General features: G+C 38.3%; 1 protein-coding gene across 1 annotated transcript in view; it reads right to left on the bottom strand.

Annotated features, from left to right (window-relative positions):
* Positions 1 to 258: 258 nt before the first annotated feature.
* Positions 259 to 27,632, bottom strand: part of LOC140227686 (uncharacterized) — a 29,724-nt gene continuing 2,350 nt past the window's right edge. Inside the window, exons 2-14 of the mRNA XM_072308101.1 lie at positions 24,897 to 24,980; positions 13,562 to 13,705; positions 11,846 to 11,953; positions 10,944 to 11,078; positions 9,978 to 10,072; positions 8,796 to 8,865; positions 7,880 to 8,330; positions 6,468 to 7,648; positions 5,604 to 5,714; positions 4,713 to 4,790; positions 3,800 to 3,857; positions 2,137 to 2,245; positions 259 to 508 (exon numbers count right to left, since the gene is read on the bottom strand). Coding sequence (XP_072164202.1) covers positions 259 to 508; positions 2,137 to 2,245; positions 3,800 to 3,857; positions 4,713 to 4,790; positions 5,604 to 5,714; positions 6,468 to 7,648; positions 7,880 to 8,330; positions 8,796 to 8,865; positions 9,978 to 10,072; positions 10,944 to 11,078; positions 11,846 to 11,953; positions 13,562 to 13,705; positions 24,897 to 24,980 — 2,874 coding nt within the window. The remainder of the gene's footprint in view (positions 509 to 2,136; positions 2,246 to 3,799; positions 3,858 to 4,712; positions 4,791 to 5,603; positions 5,715 to 6,467; positions 7,649 to 7,879; positions 8,331 to 8,795; positions 8,866 to 9,977; positions 10,073 to 10,943; positions 11,079 to 11,845; positions 11,954 to 13,561; positions 13,706 to 24,896; positions 24,981 to 27,632) is intronic.

Here is a 27,632-nt window from a genome sequence, read left to right as displayed (position 1 = left end):
AATTTAAATGAAGATTTGGGAGTCCTATCCATGATATACACAAGACTGCTTGGGAGCATCTACCAGTATATCATCCTAATCCCTCTGAAAGTGGCTCAATGACCACTCCCCCCCCCCCCCCCCAACTCTACTATGATTGTAACACATCTTGGACAGAAACAGCAATGCCCTTATGTTCAATAACACATATGAGAATGGTGAAAGTGTCTTTATGGTGATGACACAGTATTTCCAGGTGGTATCTGCTATGATTGGTTGCTATAGCAACCTGATACCATGGTCCCTGAAGAGAAGTCTCTCCACCTGAGACTCAATCTTGGCCTGTCTGAAGTTGCTGGGATAGGGGGAGGGGGAGGAGGAGGAGGAGGAGGGGGAGGCCCCATAGTTTCCTCCGGAGGAATGGTTCGCTGATGGCGCTGACGAGGCGGCCGACTGGGACGCCCTCAGTGGCTGGAAGAATGTCTGGTGGGACACGTTCTGAAGGCCTAACACTGTGCTGTGCTGCCCTCTGTATTCATACGGAATCAGAATGATAACTGTTCATGTATGGTATCAACAGCAAACTTCTACCAAAACATCCTCATATTCTCTTCAAAATCTCTACAAAGATGCATGTAGATATTCCAGTTCCAACTCTGAAATTTAGTAGCCATCATAATTGAGAATCTTATGTTTGCCAACAGCAGATCACTCGTTTCCATTGCGATATTTACTTTTTATTTACTTTTTATTTACTCATCATTGCTATGTATGCCTTGTTCCTCTTATTATCTATTGATATATTCATTTGCACATTGTCCTTGAGATTATACTTCATGACCTACACTTTTTACACACTGTTATATAATATCATCTGTCAAGTGTATACTCTGTACTATGCAAAACCTTCCTCTAGATGGAAACAAGGTATAATTGCATAATCGCAATCAATTCATAAGTCTACAGCAGCAGACAAAACAATTGTGATGCTCAATATTGATAAGGACTTTGCTACATTTTTTTTGAAGAAAACAAACCAAACCTGCACTTCATGACTGGAAATTCACCCCCCCCCCCAAAAAAAAAAGTCAAGTAGCAAATACCATGGACCTACCACACACATGGACTGTGAACGGAGGTCTTTCTTTGATCCCATCATCACCACCGCTACCTGATTATGTGCATCTTAATGAGTACATTCAGACATTTGGACAATGACGATTGTGTAATTGTGCATCGCCACTGGCAAAGAACCGTTTCCCTCATTTCGGTCCTATTTAGCTGAGGTGCCTTTTCAGACTCAACTGCCTTTGAATAAACACCAATGATGGGGAGCAGCAAACCTCAAACAAGGACAAATTTTGCGCCACAAAATTGGTAATTACTGAAGCGGACACTTGCGGCCACGCATGTAACATCCCTGAATGTCCATGTTTTACTCTGAAACAATGTGCCACAAATGGGGAAAAAACAGATTACAAAGCAAAGTCAACCTGCCTAATTATTTGCTTTTTCTTGTAAAGTACTTGTATTTTGCAAATGAAACTGCTTTATTGATGATTTTGCAATATGCACTACAACTGCACATGCATTTTTCTTGATTTAAGAGAGTTATTATCTTCTGCGTATGTAGTTCTTAGATTTCTCAAAGCGCCGTCTTGTTTTTATCCAGGCCTGGCTGTCTGTGGACAAGACTGGATCAAAGCAGGAAAGCATGTTCAAAATGTTTTAGTGACGCTTTTGACAGAAACAGGTGCACAAATTAATTAACGAGCGATGAATGTCCATGTGTGCAGTAGGTCCATGCAAATACAGAGCTCGAAACCTGAGAAACATTTCAGTGGACATTCAGTAGAATATCACAACTTGCACTGACACTCATTTCATTTTCATTTTCTTCATGAAAATACAGAGAAGGAATCTGGCACCTGTGCCACGGACTGAAAAGGGCTGTCTTTTGGAATCTCTCTCTGTAAATTCAGCTGGGAGGTCTGCCCAGGAATGAGGAGGATGGGACAACGTGAACTCATTTCGACGTGAATGCCACAGAAGGACATCACTCTTGAGGCACAGACAGACACATAAACACACACACACACACACACACACACACACACACACACACACACAACACACACACCTTTCTTCGTTGCTTACCTCACTACCAGCTGGTCTATGTTTTCATCAGTACTGAACACGTCATGCATTGTCTCTGTGAGATTAACAAAGTCCCGATTCTGTTGAGTCTGAACGCCATTGACATTGCCTGGCAGGAATGCACGAATTATGTAGAGAAACAAAACAGAAGTGTTTGAAAAGCAACTTGTTGAGCAAAAGAACATTTCTGTAATTTATTACAATTTACGGTTGTTTCTTTTCCAACAGCCTGGTAATGAAATATTTTCATTCACCCTCCCATTAAGTTCCATAGGCAGGAATGCACTTAGTTGTTGCTAGGTCGGGCAAGCCTCCAGTGAACTTTATGGTTGCTAAGGGCAACTTTTGTGAACAAAGTATGCATAAAATCTGAATTCATTACAAAACCAGTCTATTCTAACCAATACCATTGAGTTGTGACTGGAACATTGGTGTACTTTGCACAATGTTCATGAGAGTTCACACTTTGGGATACAACTTGTAGAACTGATTGATTTTATCTCTTTACAGGTTTGACACTCAATCCATTTTTATTATTGCAAGCACTTCTAATCCAACATCCCTTGTCTGTACAGAACAAATATCTTGAAAGGAAAGGAAAAGGGCCTCCTGTAAACAGGCCTGCTCAACTCATATGTTAGTATTGACAATTAACACTTTGACTGATCACCCAGCAAAACTCCATGTACATGTACTGCACTCTGGCATATGATGGCGCTATTCCACCATTTTTTTCAGTCTCCCTTCCCCTAGGGGTGAAAATTTCCCAGTGCAACTCTTTGAGCTGTGCAAGAGTCTAGACCTCGGATAACCATGCATTTATATTTACTGCTATGACAACATGCAAGACTACTGTAAACACACACATTTTCGCTGTACATTAATTTTCGCACATTTCGCGCCACTTTTGGCTAGCACAAATTCTAAAACCTGCGAAAATATCTTCATGATTTTCTCTGCACATTTTGAACGGGTCAACAATCATGCAGTGCAAATTCAAGAACCCGCGAATATGTTTTTGAGCTGCTTAGCACGAAAAATTAATAGAACTTGGGAACTTATAAAAAGTAGAAAATGGTCATAAGGAATGCACTGAATAAACCTTAGAGAAACAATGCACGTATTGAGGTCTCTGACATTCTCTTCTTCTGTAAGAAGTAATCTACAGTAAATGTCAAGGGTCGTTAGTTGGAGTTTCAATTCCTGACACAACATGGAATCGGTCTAGAGTTTTGAATTGAGCACTTGATTTATGATGTTTTATGTGGCTGCTAAGGAAGTAAAGGATGCTTGACATTCTCTTCTTCTGTAAGAAGTAATCTACAGTAAATGTCAAGGGTCGTTAGTTGGAGTTTCAATTCCTGACACAACATGGAATCAGTCTAGAGTTTTGAATTGAGTACTTGAATTATGATGTTTTATGTGGCTGCTAAGGAAGCCATGGATGCTTGTAAGCAAACAGCCATGGCACTCGAGTCCCCTCTGCAAGATTGGGAGGCAATATGGATAAAGTGTCTGGCCTATGGACACAACTGCTGCAGTGAGGGGAATTAATTGAGCCAGGAACCTTGTGATTGATAGTCTGTGGTCTCAACCACAGAACCACAGCTGCTCTTTATATACATACTGAAGATGGTAAAGGGGGAAATAATGAAACACTTACTTTTCACAGTCTTCTCAAATGGGCTGAACTGGAGGAAATTGTAGGACTGATCTTGCTCCTAGAAGGAAATGGAATCAAATATTGGGTCAGAATCGTCCAATTGGAGTTGGCCTTCAAACTGTCACATCTTCAAGACAGAATCTGACTAAAATTGGCTCTCACTGTCAGATGGAAAAACTACCTGGGTGTGATAAACTCTAGTCTGCAGAATCAATTTTGACGGTCATCACAAGATGGTGTCCCTTTGTAGACAAAAGCTTTCACCTTTACATTTCAAATCAAAAGTATTACATTTGCTGACTCAAGGCATATGCAAGTGTAGACTGTCATGAATATCAACTGGAAACATGCAATTCCAAAACACTTTACTGTGAGCAGGAAATACCTGTGCCCAAAATAATGTGTGAATTTTATAAGGTCTATTGCAACACAAAGTAATAATGGGAAAAAAAAAATCAATGTAGAGCACTGAGATGAAGTAAATTGTGTAAATTGCATATCAATCAGTCAAATGTTTTGAATTATTCAGGGCTGAAAGGGTTGTTTGTCTGAAAGACTGCATGACTACACCTCCCTCACTCCCCCCCCCCCCACAAAAAAAAAAAAAATTGTAGGCCTATATATCCTATAATACAACAGTCACATGGATATGCCCTTTGATAGTTGTACTTTTTTTTTTCAGTGTCTCACTCTGTAGTAGTAAAGGCCACTTTGCACTACCTAGACTGAGCACCACTGCAGAGATGATTCAGTCATATGACACATTTAACCCATTGAGGACAGACTGATTTTGCTATAACACACATTTCCCATAGACACCCACCCCGAGTATTCTGGGGACTCGTATTCAGTGGGTTAAGACAAATGGTTAATGCTATGGACAAATCAAAGTTCTGAGTTTAATCCGACAAACCTGTTTAATTGACTTGTCACCCAAGACAGGCTGCAACTCCAGCTCTAACTCAGCCAACTTGATGACACACGACTGCCACTATGCAAGAAAATGAAATAAAAAGTGCAGTTCAAAGGATAACAGCATGATCTAAGAAAGAAAGACACACACTCTGAAATGCAACAATACATCACGCTCTTACAGATATGTTAATACTGAACTTTACCCATGTGCATGGTCTATATTTGCTAGTACAGTCTTACCTCAGAGCAATTATCTTAAATCACTTCAAGGTCAGTCATTTTGAAAATATTTTTCTTTTAATTCTTTTTCCAAATGAAAACAATTTTCATCTTTAGATTTATGTACAGCAGTTTTGATGTAAGGCCAGAAATAATATCATTTAAAATAGGCAACTGTTTTTATACTGCCGGCCAAAAGGGAAATATCTGGGCATGTGAAGCATATAACTCTTGGTGTGCAATGGTGTGCCACATTATTCTAAGACTGCAACACATAAAAACCATTTTACTTTTTATACAAGCATTAATGCTAGAAATATAGTACATCAAAATTGTAGGAAAAAAAAATAGCAGGCTTTGGTGTGATATAATTTTTATGACAAAGGTACTACTATTTTTTCTGTAAACAGCCAGTTTTCAAAACAAATTGGTTTGTGTGTGGTTGTGCGGTTTAGCGAAATATGCAAGGTTTACAAGCCATCAACTGAGTTGGGAATGCGGACTTGGCACATAAAGAGTTCGGACAACATTTACATATGACACACTAATGAGCTTTGAAGCATTACCCGAAGAAAAATTCCTTACCCCTTACAGGCTTTTTGCTGTTACATGACTAAAGACAAACTCCCCTTTTAGCACTCCTATCTCTTTCGAGAAAAACAGCACTCACCATATTTAACAAGATGTTCATGTCTTCTGTAAGTTGTTTTTCTGCCAAGACAACTAGAACCATGTCAGAATGAGCTTGAATGTAGAGGGCGACATTCACCATCCCTTCCACCTGTCACAGAAAGAAATCAAAATAACATTCAGGCACAAATGGTAGTTAAAGGGAATTGTGGTTTCACTTTATATCATAAATCCATTGCAACAAACACTATGACTGTAATGGACCAGTCAGAATTAAAATCATAATACAATAACACATTCACTACTTTGTATTAAAACAAGTAACATGGTAGTTAATTTTGGGGGAGGCAAGTAACAACTCGAGTAGGAGCATCACTTTTCTGAATGCAATGTCAATGTGCCTACTTGCTGGTTCGTCATTAATTTCTGTTTGACAGAAGAAGCATATAAAATATAAAACATAAGTGAAAGATCCGAATAAAGACTGAACCTATCGAAATATTATGGGTCATTTTCAGCAATTTTTTTCCCCATTACATTCTCAACATAATTAAAGTTTCATTGCAACACTAGTGGAGATTGACCATGCAGATAGTAAATGTCTGTGTAAAATCTATATATTGACATGACTCTTTCATTATTAAAACTTAGATCAGTTGAATATGAGTGATCATCCCCTCCCCATTGCAATGGGATAATTTAAATATTGAACACTGAGGAAGGAATTAAATTCATATCATTCTGTACATTATATGAGGAAATATACAAAAGAATATTTTGTAATGGTGTCATGCTGTTTCTGTTCCAAAGGAAACCATGAATTAAAATGAAATGGTGTGTAACGAGACAGAAATGACAGTATTAGCACGACCATAAGTAGGAAACATACACATAGGATACAAACCTTTTCCTTATCCTTTTCCACCACCTTTGGACTCTTTGGGGAAGGCAGGCCAAGCTGAGATGGAGGTTGTAGTACCGATTTTCTGCTTGCTCCTTCCTCCGATGAATCTCCTCCCTGCAAATGTCTCCCAGTATCATCTGTTTCCATGACAACAGGAAGAGAAGACAGGGCATTGTCGAGTTGACCATTGATGCCTAGAAGAGTATCAGAATGTGTTTGGCCAGGATGTCCATCTTCTGTTCCCACATGCCTTGAATCGCTGTCTTGCAGATTAACTGATGCCTTCCTTGGTTGGGGCAGTTCTTTGCTGGTGAAATCACCAAGTGTCCTGTCCGGTTCTTTGGGACTAATGGAGTGATACCCGGAATCAGCCGTATGTTCTGTTGCAATACTGGAATCAGCACCGCGCAATCTGGATGGATTGCCGCTTCCATCACAGTCACAGACTTGGGAAACACTGCTGACAGAGTGATTCGCATTTGAACTGCAAGGACCTGCTGCTGTGTCATCCAGTCTTATGGTTACCATGCCATTCACTCTTCCCCTGGTTTCCGCGGAAACACCTGTTGCATCCTCCTCCTCATAAAAGCTTTCATCATCATCCTGGACTGTCTTCAACCGTCGGTTAACTGTCGCCAGCTTGGCATGGCCTGACGAGTCCGAGTGCTCTGGAGACGACTCGCTATCTAGCGGGTTGATGTGGATCTCAAACGGTTCATCATCAAGAACACCTGAATCCTCGTTGACCACAACCTTTGGCGGGAGACTTCCAGTCCTCAACTCACCTCTTTCAGGCTCGGAAGCAACCACAACCACGCCGTTTGTTCCCCCTACGGCATGAATCACTTTGTCCTTCTGGATTACCCTATTACCATTCACCTCAATCAATGGGAGTGGTTCTTCACAAGACTCCTTGTGGGACACTCCTACAGGATCCTGCGGATCTGCCAGACCCGAGTTGCCTTTGTAATGGGAACCCAACGAGGTTTCCTCCTCAACAGCGCCCTCAGGGTCACCTTTGATATCCTCATCGGTAACGTTACCATTTCTGACATCACTAGCATGTTCTTGACTTGTTTTATAGTCTGCGGTTGCGTGACCACACCCACCGCTGCTAGCTTCCAGTTTGCTTCCTGTACTCCCACTTTCAGTTCCATTAGCATGCTCCCCTGAGTTCGCATCTAGCGAATTCAAGCGAGGAACAGGTTCACAAACAGAAGCCTTCTCCAACTTAATTTCACTTTGACAATGTAAATCTCGATGATCTGTAACACCAAACGTTATTTGCTGTCCAGCGTTGCCATCCTTATGTTGAATTATGTCCGATTTATAACTTGTGCCACCATCAATATTATTATCAGAGGTTATGCCATTCCTTTCACACGGTAAATTTGCAATCGTATCGCTTTTACTTGCCATAGCACCATCTGATGGGCTTCCTTTCATAGTTCTCTTTTCAGATTCTGTCCAATTGAGACCACTGTCTTCTTCTCTATGGTCCTCACACACACTGGGCATCTTGTCCACCTCACCGCCACTCTCTCCATTGCTCTCCTCACTGTTCTCACTCGAGCTGCCCGGACTGGTATCGATGTCGGTCCAGTCCCTGCTGTCGCGAGGATGGCCACCCGCATCCACGTCTTCTATCGTGCCGAGTCGAGATGACTTTCGCTCGCCCCGCTCGGAGCATCTTCCGCCTGGTGAGGTGGTCCCTCCAGCTGGGGTTCCCGGATCCGGTCCGGACGCACTGGCGCTGTGGTCCTGCTTGGCGAAGAGCCGATATTCGTCCTCGCGGAGGTAAACAGAGAGAAGCTTCACGCCAAACTGCAGCTTGAAGCTGGTCGTAATCTTCTCCCCTCTGAACTGTAGAGCAAGAAATTAGCACATTATGACAGTCATTCGGATTTCTACATTAGACATTGAGATAAGGAGTCAATATTTGGCTTACTACACACCATCGCACCTTATTACTTTTATCGCAAATGATGACCACTCTCATCCTAATCAACTTTGCACTTGATGACTTGCATTTGAGTACACTTATCGTAGCTTCCATGCTGTTGTACTTTTTGTTTCAAATAAAATCATTATTCCTTCCATCAGCATGCATAGTATCTATCAGAACTCCTTGGGTGATGCAGACTTTATTCCAATGTGGAATCATAAAAAAATAAACACAGACTCACTTCAAAAGCGTTCTTTCACCACTTCCTTCAAGTTTCAATCTCCAATTTTCTGATAGTAATGAGCCATGTCCAGGTACAAAACTCTCAGACCACGATATCAAATGGCATAATAGCAAATCGTGGACGCTAAGGCAAGACTTACGTGACTCTGAGACGGTCTCGTCAGGAGGAGTCTTCCGGTGAGGTCAGAGGTCAACTGTGTACAGACCACTCTAAAAACATATGGAATATACAGATGTGCATACTTTTAAGTGCTCCATAATTATACATAGATTGTTGTTGTTTGAACAATGTTTTTCCCTCTATCTTTATGCATAATGAAAGAAGCAAATGAAAATGGCATTGATGGTAATGAGTAAGCTCTGCTCAATGGTATAGACGTGCAGTTTCATATCAAGCTATGCTGGATTTGAGACAGCAGTCACAGAAGAAGGGTAGCAGAATTCTCAAGGGCCAGCTTTCATCTATCCATCACTTTTTCTTGGAGCAATTTCAACCTCACAAAGGTCTATAAAGAGCCACATCTGTCTGCTACAGACACATGTTGTGTAATCCATCCTGAGGCTCTTGTCAAATAGTGTCACTCGATCTGTCATAAACAGTAATTCTTTCATGTCACAAACTCTCTTAATGTATACCAATACCTGAGTATAATGTTTGCTATATCGTCTGTTGAGAATGAGAAGGGCTTTAAGTCTTCTCGAACACTATGGGTTTTGTGGTCACTTAACGCCCTTCTCATTCCCAACCGACGATATTAAATGTAAAATATACTGAAGATGCCCTCAGAAAAAATATCATAATTTTTTGTCACTCCCATTTTTGTCTATGGGAGATTAAATGTACATTTTAAAGAGTATTCAAAAACAAGAATGTCTTGAAATAGACTAGTTGATCATCCGATTCTTTCAATCGAACAATCGCACTATGGATTTTTTTCCCCCAAATACGTCTTGAACGATAGTGCTATGCAATGAGTGCACGCAATCAGCCAACTGACTGACATGGACTCTCAATATTCGAAAAACATATTAGCTAGAACACGCACACAGCGGGTACCAGCACTAACAGAACAGAACTTAAACGCACAAAGCACAGGTGCCAAACTGTTGTAGAGATATGATCTGATTTAACAAAATATGTATACTTTCAGGGCAATCACAGGTGAATTATAGCTGTTTTGTGTATTCTAGCTGTACACAAATTTGATTTTCATAATACTGGTACACTTTAAAAGCCTAACTCTATATGTCGAGGATAACACATCTGAAACAAAGTGCTTGTCAGGACCAGCTTACAAGCAGAGTTTGAACCCTGAACTCACTTGCCCTTGTAGAAGAGGCAGCCAGCCAGCAACCATGGTTTCCGCTTCAGCCACTGAAGGAGATGTGAACACTTGAGAAAGATGAAGCCATGGCTCTGGAAGGGATGGAAAACAGTCAAAAACAGAAGTCAAGATTCATCTTTTCATCATTATCAGTCCACAGCCGCAAAACAGGCCGTCGGCTTCAATTTGCAAAAACTTTCATGCGGCAAATTTTTGTGCTTTTTTGCATTACAGTACTTAAATTGTGGTACAGTGCCTTCCCATCATAAATTCTCGTTACAGCGTAGAAAAAAATTCAGGTCCCAAAATTATCACCTATATAATTATTTTTAATGTAATTTATTGTTTGGCAATAATGTAATTTTGATACAAAAACAAAAAATTGCAGGTCCCGAGGTCTTCATCATAATGGGAATGTACTGTATTCACATCAAGACAGCAACGTGTTTCATAGCATCTGGGTGTTTCGAATAATGAATTCTACAAATAATGTGATTCATCAATAAATAATAAACATTGTTTGCATTGTGTGCAGCATGTCCATGTAGAAAGTCCTTGAAAAGGCTCTAAAGAGAGTGAGAGTACAATAAGAATCAGAAATACATCACTTATGCCTGTTACATCAATTAGCTGAAATAACACAAAGCATTTAGTATTGCATCAATTGTTTGAAAAACGCTTTGACTCATTTTCTGTTAGGATATCAAAAGTTTAGGATATCAAAAAGTTAGGAAATCAAAAGTTTTGCATTGGATATTGTTCATAAACAATCCACCCATTGAGAGCAAAATGTTTACAGTTTCTTGAAGATGAAGGCTTTTGCTTGCTTTTTTGCTCAGTAACTGAAAATTCTATCTAGGTTTTCACTTCATCCTTGCTACTGTATGACTGACTGTCAGAAATCATGTCACACACACAACATTTTGCGATGCAGGTGTTTACATTGTATTGCAGTCACTGTACCTTTGGTATGTCAACTGTTGGTACCGCATGGAAGATGGCTTTCAGGTCGTTACCATAGCAACGGACGTAGGGAAGGTAGCAATTCCAGATGGATGACATCTGAGAGGAGAACCTTGCCCTATCTCCATTGCAATGCTGCAAGAACAGGCACAGAAAAATAACAGGTTACAACATTGAAAACATGACATAAGTAATGATCTCTACCTCTGAAACCCTCATTATAGCACATATTTGCGCATATATTTCTTGCATGAATACAAATTAAAAATATATGTATTCTATACATCTATTCACATGACACACACACACATACACACAGTACACATGTCAAGATGTAAGAGAGTCTCTGAAATATATCTGCCATATATAGTGAAAGATCAGTATTAATAAATATCTACATAACTCATGTGTTTAAAATGTTACAAAGAAAAATCAAAGAAAAAATCTAATAATCAATAATCAGAGTATCTGCAAATTTCATAGGTCAAAGTTTTGCTCATTTTACATATTGTCGCTAAGGCGACAAGACCTCGTGGTTACAAAATGTAAAATGTTCAGGAGAGCGAAAAAGCATTGCAGCCAAAGCACTGCATCAAATGGGAGAGCCTTTCCTTTGACATGCCGTGGTGGCTTTATTTTTTGGGTAAGATAGCTAGGATTTGGACAGGACATCACTTAACAGATTATCTGACCATTAATTCTAAAAAGTCATTTTCACCAAAATTTTTGATCCGAGGTCTTGTCGCCCCAGCGACGATATGGTCACATGGATTTGGTTTTAATTCACCATGTATGGGAATCACTTGACAAGTTGTTGAACACATACAATACATGTACAATTTCTCTCTCTAAAGAGAAGAGAGACATAATGAGCAATAATTATTTCATGATATATATTTCACCTCCAATAGCCTGGACAGAGAACCATGATAGAGGGCAAATATCCTGTAGAGACTCTCCATCTTTTCTGTTGCTATGGTGTCAGGCGTCCTCCAGTCATGAGCCAGTGCCTAGAGGGACAGAGAGGGAGATTGTGATAGAGAGATTGTGATATAAAGGTCATATATGCTGGGTGGTCACGTAGTATATCCCTTTAGCAAACATCACAAAATTGTGCATGGTTGAAGAATGATATCTCCCAACATTGTATCTGAAATCTTTAATACAGCAATACACCTCAGTTTTTGAAACAGAAATTAAAAACAAATCCCATGTCACTTGAGACTTTGCTCTCACTTTGTACCGAGAATAACAGTTGGATATTTTGTAAAAATTTTTTTTTTGTGTGTGTGTGTGTATATTTTTTTTTCCAAATGAATTCACTGGACATCTTTTATGTATTCTCCCTCCATCATAAAGAAGTCTCTGGTTCATTCATTCTCAGGAAAGGTCTGAATTAATACGTATGTCTACAATATACTGTATAAGCTGTTATTTTCGCGAGGGTTTGATTTCCACGAATTTCGCGAATCACAGTTGGATCGCAAACTTAACAACACGCGAAAATGTCTACATTCACTACACACTAAAAAATAAAGGTTCAAATTTGCACCCTATACATTTGCCCCTATACCAGCACCCTGGGGTGCACATTTGTACCTTTTATTATGCAAGCAGAAAATTAAATCTCTTAATATCTATATTTGTGGTCTACAAAGAAGCGGACATATCCATTAGAGTGTAAGTTTGATCTTACGAATAAAACCTTGGTACTCGTGGTCCAAATGTTTAATTGACAATAATGTATTAATTTTTATGGTGCATGTTTGCACCCTTGATTAGCACAAAACTGAGGGTGCAAATGCGCACTCCTGCACATTGGTGTCAGGCATGATTTTTTGGGGACATCGTTATATTTTTCAACATCAAATGCAATCTGTTGAGATGTTCCCACACTTTGCACACAAATTACCTTGTGTTAAATTGCTGATTAATTTGCTGCATTTGTATTTCCATCAGTGAGACATATTATATCATATGCACTTGATGACACACAGCAGGGACTATCATTCTTTGATCTAAAAAGATGCTTTTTAAGTTCATATGGGGAAAAAAAAAACACACTAATTGGCAATCACGTGTGAGTTTTCCCGCTGGTAACAACAAATGGTTCTGTATTCTGATTCTACACACAATTAGCAAAGCAATGCTCAAAAATATCCTGAACAATCATTTTGCGTTTTCCTGAATGCTTGGTATTACAAACAAAATTGATACTGCTGAATACTGACAATCTTTGATGCAAACTACATGACTATTCCTTTACGTATTGGGCAGGTATAAATGCTTATAACAGGTAAAATCTCTGTGCACAAGGAGAGATTTCAAGGTGACATTGTATAGCATAAAAGGCAAAATTCATGACTACGCTACCCCATGGCCATATCAGCACAGCCTGTACCAATCAGTACCAACTCTCTACAGATATTTTTTTTTTTCTTTCTTTCTTTCTTCCAGGAAAAGATTTGAATACAAAAATATAAGTGTTTTGATGAGGACTTTAGTCTTTTCCATATAATAACAAAGTTCTTGTTTGTTTTTTGTGTTTTCTGACAGGGAGTACTATTTTTCCTTGACCTGACCCCGCAATGTTTTTTTTTTATGACATCCTGTCCTACCAGAGTGAAAGCGCCCTCGTGCTTCGTGGTGACCTTCATCTTCCGCAGTTTGTAGACCTTGGGTTCACTTCCACATAGGATCTTGAGGAAGTTGACCATGCCCATGAGCTGACCGCTGACCATACACTGGGTCTCCACAGGAACCTGTCGGTCAATCACAGGAGGAAGTATTTAGTTAGTGCATACTGAGTGACCACCTCTAGCTCTTGACCTCACGGGTGTTGAAGTATAATACCACTCATAATTGGAGTTGAAGAATAATATGCATTACAAAGAAATCTGCACGATTATAAAACTACACTTCAACATCCATGTAATGCATGCAGCATTTAATGTTTAATGCAGGGCTGCCAACATTGGAAACTACTTGAGAGTGAGACTCCCATAGGCCAATGCTATAATTTCGGAGTCAAAATGAGTGAGATCAATAGAAATGCATGCAATTGAAATAAAGTTTTAGAGTGAGAAGGGACCAAAATGAGTCTCACTCTCAATGAGTGAGAGATGGCAGCCCTGTTAATGTTATTTGGCAATCTAATGTTTCGATGTTCTTGGCAGAATGCCACTTGCACACTGACCTACTCAAACTCAGGCAGTGTGTTGATGGGACAAAGTCAATACTGTATTGGGTTTTCACCCAAGATTTTTTTGCGGAAATTGGTTATAGATATTGTGTGTGTTCCACATAGTTTGGATTAATAGATGATCCATCAGCAAATATAGACAGTTGTGTATTGTTAAAGGTCAGTAATTCTATTTGATTTGCCTCATGTGATATTTTTGCGTTTCTCAAAAAAAAAAAAAAAAAAAAAAAAAAGATGTTCACAATGCCATGGGTTTTCTAAAAGTTTTTGTGAGACAATGCACACACAAACATGTTCACAAGGGACAAAGATTGGAATAATCACACACACTACAGTCAAATATAATTTTGCGGACCACAATATACAGGTGAACTTTGAAAACGACATCTTATTGTCTTTTGTCTCTTTTACATCTGAACTCTGACATCCTACAGAGATCATGATTATCAAAAATGTTTTCAACAAACATTGACTTTCAGCAGAAATTTACCTCTCCCAGTATAAAGTCCAGCCTATATCACATGTGCACAAGAGTGCTTGACATTTGACATTGGACAAACTAGTCAAGTAGATTGTGAAAAGCAAAAGAATATCGTTGATTTTAACATTCAAAACATGATTCTCCCAGAATTATGACAAGCTGCTGCATTTTTTAAAGCCACAGTTCAGGAACATGTAAAACACATACTAATTTTCATCAATTTTATATATTGTCAGTTTTAAAACACACACAACTTTAACTCCATACCCAAGAATGCTACATCTCATGTATGCTAAATCCCTCAGTCTTGCAAATTCACGAGCTCTAGCTCTTGCTGAGTATAATGAGCTCCCCATTATACTTCACTACATAACAGATGATGTGCTACCTTCATACCTGGAGACCTTTACATACAATGTAGTATCTGAATGAGGCCAGCCTCCCCACTCCATTGTATCCCCATGCTACAGGGTCTTCAAGCAAAAAAGTCCTCTAAAAATGTAAATTTAAGAGTCTTTTGTTTTTTTCCATTCCCTGTTTCCTTCTTCTCTCATCTTGATTTAAGTCTGCTCCGGGCTTTAATTTTTGTCAATCCTTTATTCCACAGCTCTGTACATGATGCATGCATTTAATGGGATGGTATATTTTTGGTCGAGATGGGGATTTAGCTTTAAAATTTTTGTGAGATAATTAAATATCCACTTACAAGATATTCAAGAGCATACAATTCTGAGAGGAACTCAAAGTTTATTTGATGAAAATTGGTTTTGAAGTGGCTGAGATATCCAATTTAAAGCAATCCAAGTGGTCCCACGTACCTTTTATTTCAATCACTTTGTTTTGGATGTCTCAACCATTTCGATTTTCATCAATAAACTTTGAATTTCTCTCAGAATTGTATGCTCTTTCATATATCACAAGAGGTTTCATATTATCTCATACAAACACACACACTCACAAAAAAAATATTTAAAAAATCTGGAAGCCCGAAGCCCCATCTCAACCAAAACTATATCATCCCTATAACTTCTCAAAAATGTAATTTCTACCTCCTCTCCTCCTCCTCCTTCTCATTGAATCCTGCCTCTCCTTCCCTCTCTCCCCCTCCTCCACCCCTCCCCTTTCCTATACTTGAATATTGCCTTCAGCAAGAGGAGGAGGCAATCATACACTCTATCACCTCACCATTTCAATCATCTTCAGTAACCTTCAACATACACTTCCAGCCTTGTGATATTTTCATCAAATGTGACTCCAGTGTCAGCCTCTAAATTTCTTGGCTCCGTGTCTTCAGGCCCTAATAGATTCAGTGGGAAGGTGTCTTGTTCTCTAGGCCTGTTTCAGGGGAAATTAACTTCACTGTGAACCCTGTTTCACAAAGTGCATTACATACAGTTTGTACACTTGGAAAACATTAGATCCTTCAAAAGTACCCCTCCCTACACTTTCTTTTTCATTTTTTTATCATAAAAAAGAATAATTTTTTTTTATATAACTTAATCAACACATATATGAACACACACAATACACACAAACACAAACACGCAGAGCTTTGCACAAATACAATATGTACACTGTACGCTGACACAGATGTACATACATGTACATGCACTGTATTCAGTCTCAATTTTTCAGAGTGTGCCTTGAGAAGTAGCTAGAAGTGACTGAACGTCCCCAAAATTACCGTAACTGAACCAGGCTAGTTCAAGGTGTATTCAAACTGGAATTACTGTGGCATTAAAAACCTTTGTAATTTGTTGGCACTGTTCTCTTTGCCAAAATACTATCCGATCAGTAATAGATACTGCAGCATTTCAGTTGGTATTGTTCTCATTCACAAATTACTGTGTGGTATTTCTGGCCTGAACGTTACACCTCTCCAGGGTAAGCACTGCGCAGACCCATATCTCCTATGAGGAGAAGATGAGAAGTATGTCATATCACATGAGAAATTATACACCCCAGCAGGGTGGTCCACAACTGGAAATTTGAGCATGTTGCAAGCTCAGAATCAGAGAATATTGCAGAAATTGTATGTGCACAGAGTGCACATCACAAGCACATAGTACCCAATATTTTGCAGCTTACCTCTTTTTTGCTGCTTACATTCAATGTTTTGAACTCTCATGTTTTGCACATAATGTAAATATCTAATTACCAGGTATTAAAAACCTTTGTAATTATTCTTAAGTGTGGGATCATAAAATGAATGGGAAAGTGTATTTTCAGCAATTTTTTACAACTCTTTTTTTTTGTAGAGAAGTGAGATCAGGGATGTCTTGGAGGCAAAAGCAGGCCCCTTTTCATTTCTTGATAGCCCTTTGCAAGTACTCTTCACTTTCAAGTCTGATAACTTTTAAAGGGATAACGCTACTGCTTTGAAAGTTGGCATTAATCATGGGCAAAATGCGTTAATAGAGCACTCTCAATTTCAACTTAATTTGATAATCTCTTCATTGTTGTTACTCAAGTGGTCTACATCCTGTTTTTTGTCCCATTCATCACACAGCTAGCACAGTTTGGGAAAGATTAAAGGTAGGGAATCCCATTTGCATGCCTTAAATGAAGAGTAAACACAGTGGTATGTTGAAGAGAGTATCATTTTAGAAACTCCCATAAAGTATTGAAAGTGGAAGGTAACATTTAGTACATTTTTATTGACCGTTAGATTTTGAATTGAATTTTTTTCGGGGCTCACCGTAAATTCCAGTACATTACTAGGCTACCTTTGCAGACCCATGCACTGCATGTGTGCCCATCATGTATATTTTGTGAATAAAGTTCATCAAAACTTACAAACATTTCTATATACATTCTTGCCACACACTCTATATGTTATTACATCAGCTCTTATACTTTTAGATTTGTGTTGATAGATAAAAAATACAGAAGACTGCAACAAAAAGGCTTAAGTGTGGCTGACACACAGAACTACTGAGTAGTTGAGTTTTGTGCATTATTCAAATTGTAGATAACTGTTGACTTCCAAATTTCTAAGCAGTGGCCTAAACAAGTCCCCTGAGGTTCATATTTTAATGTTTTGCTGCATTTTGGGAGTTCTGTAAAAGGTATCCCCTACCTTTAAGTGCTTGAATAGACAGATAGACCCTGTACTTGAGAGCCTCTTTTCTTGGTTCACACTTTTCCAGAGTGTGCGCGTTCTTTCCCATATTTAGGTAGGTTAGGAGAGTCCATTTGAATTCAGTTATACATCATTTTAAAGCTTAGAGTCTGCTTTTTCAGAATCTACGTCTGGCGACTTTTTGTTTGCTTTGTGATGCAGGGTCACATATGGGCCATTCTCCAATAAAGCGTGCAAAACTGCGATTTTCGTGTCGCCAGCATGTTTATACAGCTGAAATTGATATTTTGTCCCTCAGAAATCAATTTTTTTGCTTAAATTCATCTGAGAGGTCAGACCTGTAAAATAAATACCAATAAAGCTATTGGGATGTCCGGGATAATATTAGAAATACGATCCGAAGTTTGATGTATCCCTAAAAACCCCATGTCGCCAGGACAGGAAGTGTTCATATAACAAGTTGTTACTTGTTAACATATCATTCAGATCAAATCTTTTGTACCTCATTACATTGCCCCTCGAGTGCCTGAATGAAAAATAATATTACATAACAATATGATGTTTCGATATTTTTCTAAGAGATAATTCATATCATGTCGCCAAATCGCAGTCAGATACGTTACCCTTTTTTCAGACTCTTGAGAGAAGATCAAAGAAATGCCGCATGGCAGTGTAATTTCATGTGTTAAACAAAGTCAACCTAATGCATACATGGAACCATGATTTATTCATTGAATCTCTTGTTACAAAATAAATATACTGATCCGAAGATGCGGAAGCCTCATGTTACGATAAGCTGACATCAGATACGTTACTTAAACTTTGATTCATTTAGAAAAAAGTATGCTGTAAATAAAAATGAAGCTCAGATACTTATGAATACTTAAGGCAATGATTAATCACACAACAAAATTTTTTTGAGAAAATGAATATTTTAGTAGATAATAGTATGAGAACGGTAACGGCACGTCAGATACGTTACCACCAAAAGTGTCAGATACGTTACCAACAAAATAAAAGGTTATCCGCGCCGCGCTTTTGCGCGCGGATTTAACCGGTTTACAACGGGCTCTCTTGTTATGACTTGCTGAAAGGATAGTTCTAAGAGGAATTAGGAGTTTATTTGAAGAAAATCGGTTTTAAAGTGGCCGATATGTCCAATATAAAGTAAAAGAATAAGTTTCAAACAAAATGTGGTGGCTCATCGCCTTTTATTTGGACATCTTTCTTGTACTTTATTTTGGACATCTCAGTCACTTCGGGGCCGTTTTCATGAAGTAAATACTTAATTCTTCATAGAGTTATATGCTGTAAAGCATTTCGTGTAAGTGGATTTGGATTATCTTGCAAAAGGTTAAAACCTATACTCATCTAAACCAGAAATGTACTATCACTTATTGTGGCATTTACAAAAAGTGCCATCAGACATGTTACAAGTTCATTTTCTTTCTGCTTTGTTGTGTTTGTGTGTGTGCATATGTGCGTGTTATGTTCAACAATAACATATAGAAAGACTTTAGAGGCTGAGTTTTGGTACCCACCTTTTTTTTTCAACTTCACAGCAAACGCAACTACATGAACGGTCTACCTTTCATTATTACCTTTCATCATAATGTTGCATCTTATTTACATAAAATGGGGTTAGTATTATGGTTAAAGTCAAGATCACTCCCTTCGTTGCTGGTTTATGTTCTGAAAATATCGATAGGATTTGATGTCTAACAATTTCTAACGTTTTGCATCAGGTTTTTGAATCATATGTTTGAGTGATCAGGATTTGATGTAAATTGGTAGTTTATTATGTCAATAAACATAAATACTTTGTCAGATACGTTACCATCGCTTATTGGTTCTTCAGACCTAATTTATTACAGACAGGAACAATGGAATTTGAATTTATATTTATCACTTGCTTATATCTTTTCCAATTTCATTCTTACCGTCTTCCGTGTATCATAATAACGAAATTTCGGAACTATATCAGAAAAGAAGCATTGTGGAATTGTGCCTGCTTGACTCGTATTTTACGTACATCTCAAAGTTTTATTGAAGAATGATCTAATCTTCTATCGATGACGAGAACATTTTTTTTACGTTTAGAAATGCGGTGTTTTAACGAAAATAATTATATTGTGATGTTCTTACAAGTTAAAATGAATATATTGGCATGATTGGTGTTGGGTTTAAAATTGTATACTAACGTAACGTCTGATGCGTCAGATACGTTACCACACACCGTTCTTCTTTCGATCCGAAATGTATTTAATCTGACAGAGATGTTACCTGGCATTTGCTACTTATGAGAGGTATAATACTTGTTCATAAAGTTGCATACATAATCAATGAGATTATTGTTGTAATTCAAATGCAGGTAAAAAGTTAGATTAGGGAAACATATTTCAAGCCAAAATATGTAAATGTTCTTGATTTTTATTTAGCCTTCATTTTATAGATTACGATCATTCTTATTACAGATTAGATCAAAGCTGACTCCAAAATGTTTCCACAATGCTTGTAGATGTTTAAGCTTTTAGTTTTACATTATCATTGCCATTTTAAAGCAAGAAATAAGCAGACAATCAACAGTTTTGTGATGCTACCTCTGGTAACGTATCTGATATTTGGTTTTAATAATAGTGATTATGCAAAAAAAGGACTCTACGTTTGGAAATGTTTCTAGGAAAAGTATGGGCTCTCAAAAATCACCCATTGATTGTTTTGTATTCCTAAGGGATTAAAGTTTCTAAGATTATGAAAAATAAATGAAATCTCTGATGTTGATTTTTGTCATTTCTACAACGGTAATTGCACGCTTTATCGGAGAATGGCCCATATGTACATGAATCCCCCCAATAGATGATAGCTTTATCACTGATCTTTGTGTAAGTATACACACCAGCCAAAGAATTTTTACTGGAGTCGGTTGTTAGTGTTACCAATGAGTTGAATGCACATACATGTATGTTGATTGGTGCTATACTTGTGGTTTTTTAATGTACCCTGGTGGGCAGCAAATGAATCGCGCCACCTATGAATCCCGTGCTACCAGGTCTTGTTAAAAGTGAAAACATTGTTCTTGTTTGGATGCAAAATTGTCAATATTTGCAAAAAAATGAACACAAATACTCAATATTCAATATAATACAATACAATACAATACAATGCAATGCAATACAATACATTACAATGTAATACAATACAATACATTACAATGTAATACAATACAATACAATCATATCATCTTTATACTTATAGGAAGTTTTAGGGGCGCATTAAAAATGTGTATTGTTTTCCGCTCAATTTTTACCGTTCAATATGACAGCATATTGAACAAAATGCATCTACATTGTATATTTATTCCCAGTAGGCTACCGTTGTTACTGGCCGTTTAAGAATACACTTTATCTTTTAGTGATCGTGAATTCTGTAATCTCATTGGTCAATCAACCACTTAATATATCCCGTATTACGTGATATGACGTCATGATACTGTATTACACAGCCAGCTGCGCGTGTACCAAAGACGCTTATCGGAAAGTGCGCGATAATCCTGTACAAAACAAATGGACAGCGCGCGGTCCTCAAGCGTATTGCGCACATAACCTGAGACCACTAGACACTTGATAAACAACAGCAACTTATATCTATCTGGCTACTGCACTGCAGTATCTTATGGCGTGTACGTGTACGTATTTGTATGCGCGCATCGCATGCAGTAATCAGCTCGCGAAACATACAATAGGCCTAAGTCAACATGGTCATGGCTGACAGCCGGCGATTTCAACATCATTCACGAGGGGAAATCAGCGAGAAGAAGGTTAGCACTTACACTAAAAGATAAAATCGTTACCCCCTGCTTGTTCTTACGAAATACGGGAAATATCTACGGTCTGGTGATAATGGCACCAGACCGTAGACATTTGCCCGTATTTCGTGAACAAGCAGGGGATAACTAATAGTATTCTGTCTAGTCTGTTGCGTGAGCGCTTCGAGTGCGCAAACGCTTGCTACTAGTGCACGTCGTTTTGTTACAATTCACGAGCACGAACGTCTTGCAACTAGTTGCTTATTTCATACGCAGTTTTAGGGGCTTCCCCTTTTCAGCGCTGGGATGGGACTGCCGAGTCAACTTCAAAGACGGGTAGAAGCCTGGTATTTTTGTGCAGTTTATGTTTTCTCTATGTGATTGTAGGTAATAATTATATTGGATGGCATTAATTCACGGAATACCAGGGAATATTGCACTCGTTAGGGTCAATATTGCACTCATCTTCGATTCATGCAATATTGGCCCTAACTTGTGCAATACTCCCTGGTATCCCATTCAAAGCCATCCAATATAATATAAATATTTAAATCAAAGGGCTATACCGCTATCTACTGCGCGTGAGAGTTAATTGCCTTCAGCTTGTTCTGCATGCCATTCGATGCTACTGCTTGGACACAACTCAATTATCATGTATTAGCAGCAATCTGCACACATGTATACCCAATAATGAATGGGAAGGGTGCTCCATGTATGAAAATCTCTGATACCAACTTTTATCACATCACACTTTTGATCTCAAAATACTACAAAACAACTCAACTTTATCCCCGCAAATTGTACATTAGTCAGACAAATTACTTGGGAGAGCTTTTTGATAAAGTGCAACTGCAAGCAAACTCCAATTGGTGGAATACTAATTTTCAGCCCTTCCGAGTGCTACGTTGTAGCAGTAAGACTGAAGCTGCAGACAAACAGACAGACAGACAGACAGACAGACACACACACACACACAAGTGCGTTATCAGGCTTGTCTAACTGTCCCTACATCCTTGTTCTCCCGCTACATTTTTTTTCTCTCTTTCTTGCCCATGATGATAAAAGAAGACAGTCTACCCCTCAAGGGAATTTTCACCATTAACATGCAGGGGAAAATACCAGTGCATTACTAGCTGTGAAGAGCTTCCTCTTCTAGGGGCCTACTTCACTAATGACTTCATTTATAGTCATGGTTTCCAATCGACAGCCATTACTTGCATCTTTCATGCATAATACTGAATACCAATGTATTGGATTGGAACAGAGGAGACATCATTCCCTTGCTTAAAACTGAAAGAAGTGAGCGCGAACAAAGCAGTGAGATTTTCTACAGTTTTGAACAAGCAATGTAACAAGACATGTTACCTTAATAGAAAAAAAAAAACCCAAAAAACGAAGAGACAACAATCAAAACACATGAAAGTTAACGGTACCCCTAACCTAAATCCAGGACTTTGAGCTCATTTTGATGTTGAAAACCCCAATACATTAGTTCTATGCATGGACATTTAGCAACTTGCGTTAGGTGGTTGTTTCATCATAATGTGAGACATACATTTGTACACACTTTGTATGTAGATATTGAGAGTTAGGTAAGGATCATATAAACACTTGTAACTCCGTACTTAAAGGTAGGGAATACCTTTTACAGACCTCCCAAAATGCAGCAAAACATTAAATATGAACCTCAGGGGAATTGTTTAGGCCACTGCTGAGAAATTTGGAAGTCAACAGTTATCTACAATTTGAATAATGCACAAAACTCAACTACTCAGTAGTTCTGTGTGTCAGCCACACTTAAGCCTTTTTGTTGCAGTCTTCTGTATTTTTTATCTATATAAACTCAAATCTAAAAGTATAAGAGCTGATGTAATAACATATAGAGTGTGTGGCAAGATATATGGAAATGTTTGTAAGTTTTGATGAACTTTCTTCACAAAATATATATGATGGACACACATGCAGTGCATGGGTCTGCAAAGGTAGCCTAGTAATGTACTGGAATTTACGGTGAGCCCCGAAAAAATTTCAATTCAAAATCTAACGGTCAATACAAATGTACTAAATGTTACCTTCCCCTTTCAATACTTTATGGGAGTTTCTAAAATGATACTCTCTTCAACATACCACTGTATTTATACAACTCTTCATTTAAGGCATGCAAATGGGATTCCCTACCTTTAAGGTGAATAATTCATACCAACGGGTATAATCATGATACACTGCATAAGGTAGGAAAGGAGCTTTCAACACTCAATGTCTTTTCTTATCTCAAACGACAATGGAAACTGATTTACTGCTCCTGAAATAAAAGTGAAATATGCTATTATTCACCTAGCAATTTTGAACAATTTCCCCAACATCATACAGTATCTTGTGCAGTCACAACAAGAACAGTTGTCTTTCCAGAAAATGCAAAACTGCTGGCAATAGAGAAATAGATTCAAAGTATAAAATGAGGTTTGATGTCGGAAACAACTGAAGAATTCTTGGCAGTATACATCAAAACCATGTGACCACACGCTTATTTCCAGTTACTGAATGAAGGTTATGTTACAGATGACTTTACTACTGTATATCTCATCTCATATTGCTTGGCTTTCCCTTATATGAGCAACTTACACTTGCAAAAACACAAAACAAAACAAAATAAAACAAAACAAAACAAAAACATATACAATGGATCATGCATTTTCATGAGATGTGGGACACATACACATGTACATGCATGTTAAAGCAGAACAAAATTAACTTAATAATCTCACTTTTGAAATTTTTAGGTACTTGTCCTCCTTGTACAGTAGGGCAGCAATTACTATGTGTATCAGGCGACCACATTATACACTGCTGTCTTATCATGCATGAAATGTGTGATTTTATTTAAGAGTGTAAAGTGACGTAGTGCTCAATAAGTTACTGTCAAACTGTCAACAAGACATCAGTACAGGAAACCAAGAAGAATGTCTTGTTTCATGTTTACACTTATATTTACATTTAAACAGCTCAGTAATCAAGGATTCAATAAACTTTTCTTGTTGAATGTAAAAATCAAAGGAGAAGGAAAAAATGAAACTGACTGAATGATAATAAAGAAATATAACAAAACTCACGATACCCTCAATAGCATTTGTTTCTTTATCTGACAGTCACAACTTTTGTGTAATGTATTGTTAGTAGTATACTGATCACCATAAAAAACAAGGAGTTCGGAGATCTTGCAATCTTACATACAAACAAGAGCATATCACATAATTACATCCAGTGTGACTCCCAAATAACTTGTTTGGACACTTCAGCACAAATTGACGCTTTTGCAAGTCAAGAAGAAGAAAAAATAATCAGATCTTGCATGAATTTGCATAATATGAAATGCCTTTACTCACTCTGGGTGGGTAGAAGTAGGCAATAGCATCCTTCGGGTCATCCTCTTCCTTGACCACTACAGAGTGGTCGTATACAAAAAACATCTGCCCCAGAGCAACCAACCTGCAGAAAGGAATGAAATGGGTGATGTCCACATCAATGCATCTTTCACTGCCAGAGCCATTTTCAAGGTACAAAAGAACTTCATTGAGTAATCTGTGAACCTGAGTCTGACTGCAGGAAGTATAGATTACAGAACAAGGCCTCTGGAAGACAAAGCATTCTCACTAATGCACTCTCTAGGGCATCGAAACAAAATGCAATGTCAATTATTAAGGGACTTTTGGAACGGGTTTTTGTCATTTAATGTCATACTTTCCTGTTTGGCAGCAGCATAAAGCCTTTAACTTTCTTTGGAATCCTCAAGTCACCTTTCACATAAAAGTTGAGCACCATATTACATTATTAAAGGAACTGAATACATGGTCATTAACCCTTTCCCTGCCAGTGAGTAAGATGTGCACAAAGTTTACACACATACCTGTGAACTGTCACGCAGAGAATTTAATGGCCTTGTAGACAAGTGGTTATCCATGTATGTACTTCAGAATATAATTAGAGTATTTACCAAGCACAGCACAATGTCATTACTTCTCAGTGATGTACAGACTGGAGCAAGCATAATCTCTTTAATAAAAGCCTTCTAATTCCTTTGAATGTTCAATAGCCTAATATGACAAGTGAGTGCTTGAATGCATTCATAAGTATCCAAACTAAGAGTTAGCACTAGCTTACATTGAGAGTGGAACTACGTAGTGTGCAACTCATTAATTATAACTGTCAATTCGAGCATAATGGACATGACATACTACATTTGCAGACAGTTACGTTTTGTTTTGTGGTTCAAAGCATCACACAGTAGAATTGGCAGTCTCTCATCCAGTTTTTATTGAGTTTATCTGACAAATTTCACTACATTTGTATCAGTGATCATACTCAATAATACATAAATTTCACAGAATTTTACAGAATGGTCCTGACTACCACATCTTTTTTTTTTTTTTTTTGTAATGATAGATTGATGTAGAATCATGTGAGCTGTTGTACCATGCCAGTCACACAGCTAACAGTAGTCTCCTGACTGTGCACTATGAATGGCCTTGACTCTTGTAACCATTCACAATTTCCTTTAAAGCTGACATCCTGCTAAATGTAGCCATTCTGACCAATAGTGATTGTAGTCTACTTTTGTGGCAGTTTAAAGACACCCTTTTTGACAGTGAAATGCCAGAGGTCTATAATCATGTTGACATAAGAATAAAGTATTAAAATAGAATAAATGTGAAGGCGTCACGCAAGTCAAAAATTTCATCGACCTTCAACGAAAAGAAAAGAAGTCATGTGATTTTCAATTTCACATATTTTAGCAAGAAAGTGGTACAGCGCCCATCACTGCGACACAGGAAGTAATGATGTCATCACCTCACATGACCAGTGCCACCCACTGACTTACACATGTACTGTGCAAAAGCGTGCACAAATCTTCATGAATTCGATACTCCTTTTTGGCATGCATTGCAAGGAATAATGTGAATCTCCTGCCTCATATTATCCTCAGTGTATTAAAGCTGCTTATCTACCAGATGATTTTAGGGGGGGGGGGGGGTATACAACTGTAGCTGTTTCAATACTGATCCCAAAAGTTTATTTTTATGACACTCAGAGTCTAGGGCATTAACAAAAATAATAAGCAATTTGTAAGATATTTGTGACAAACAATAGCATTGGTTCAATACACCATTGCATGAATACATACACAGTTCCTTTTATGTACAACTTCAAGTAAACTTTTTCTGATTTTATCTACTGAAACCCCCCCCCCCCAAAAAAAAACAACAACAACAACAACAACAACAACAACTTGATCATGGTGTGGCATTTTACTCTATTAAACTTAAAAAAAGGAACAAGACACGATCCAGTGCCATGAACAATGACTTTAATGAACACACATGGGAAAAAAAGTAAAATCTGGAAAAGAGTGTGTGAAAAGCGTATCAAATGGCTGTAACCACAAACGGAAAACCTAAAGCCACTCCCAAAGTGCAATGTCCTTGCTATGGTATCTAATAGCTCTCAAGTGGAATGAGTTATTTAATAGCTCTCACGTGGAATGAGTTTACATGTACATAGAATACAAGCAAACACTGAGCAGACTCTCTTCCTTATTGGTACACATACATAAAAACAACAACAACCATGATACAATGTATGGATGGATGTATAAACCTTGCAACACTCTTTCTTTCGACCTCAATTGCGCGGCCGAGCCTCGCAATTTTGTCCGTTTACACTGCTGGGCTCGGCCGCGCTTTTGATTCAAACCTTTCAACATTTTGTCGTAGTGGCGCTCTGCTTGTAAACAAACGCAATTTGGTATTGTCTGGTTTTCAGACCCTTTGCCAAATGAATTCCGTGGTGATGAAGTCGCCGTTCGGGCAAAGGCCTTTGCCGAAGGAAAAAAATCCTTTGCAGGACAAAACCACCTTAAACTATAGTAGTTTTCGACGTTGAGGGGGTTAATATCCTGAATAGCGAAAGATACAGGCAGAGGGTTTGGAAGCCAGACTAAAATTGGCCGCGCAATTGGCCGCACATTTGGCCCAGTTTGCGTTTACACCAAGAAGAGGCCGGGCTCGGCCGCGGTTTGGCCGCGGCCGAGACCACCTCCAGAGCGAGGCCAAATGCGAGGCCAA

This window comes from Diadema setosum, chromosome 4, assembly GCF_964275005.1.
Source record: "Diadema setosum chromosome 4, eeDiaSeto1, whole genome shotgun sequence".
NCBI lineage: Eukaryota > Metazoa > Echinodermata > Echinoidea > Diadematoida > Diadematidae > Diadema > Diadema setosum.
Note: the sequence above shows the minus strand (reverse complement) of the source record. Positions and strands in the feature narration are given on the sequence as shown.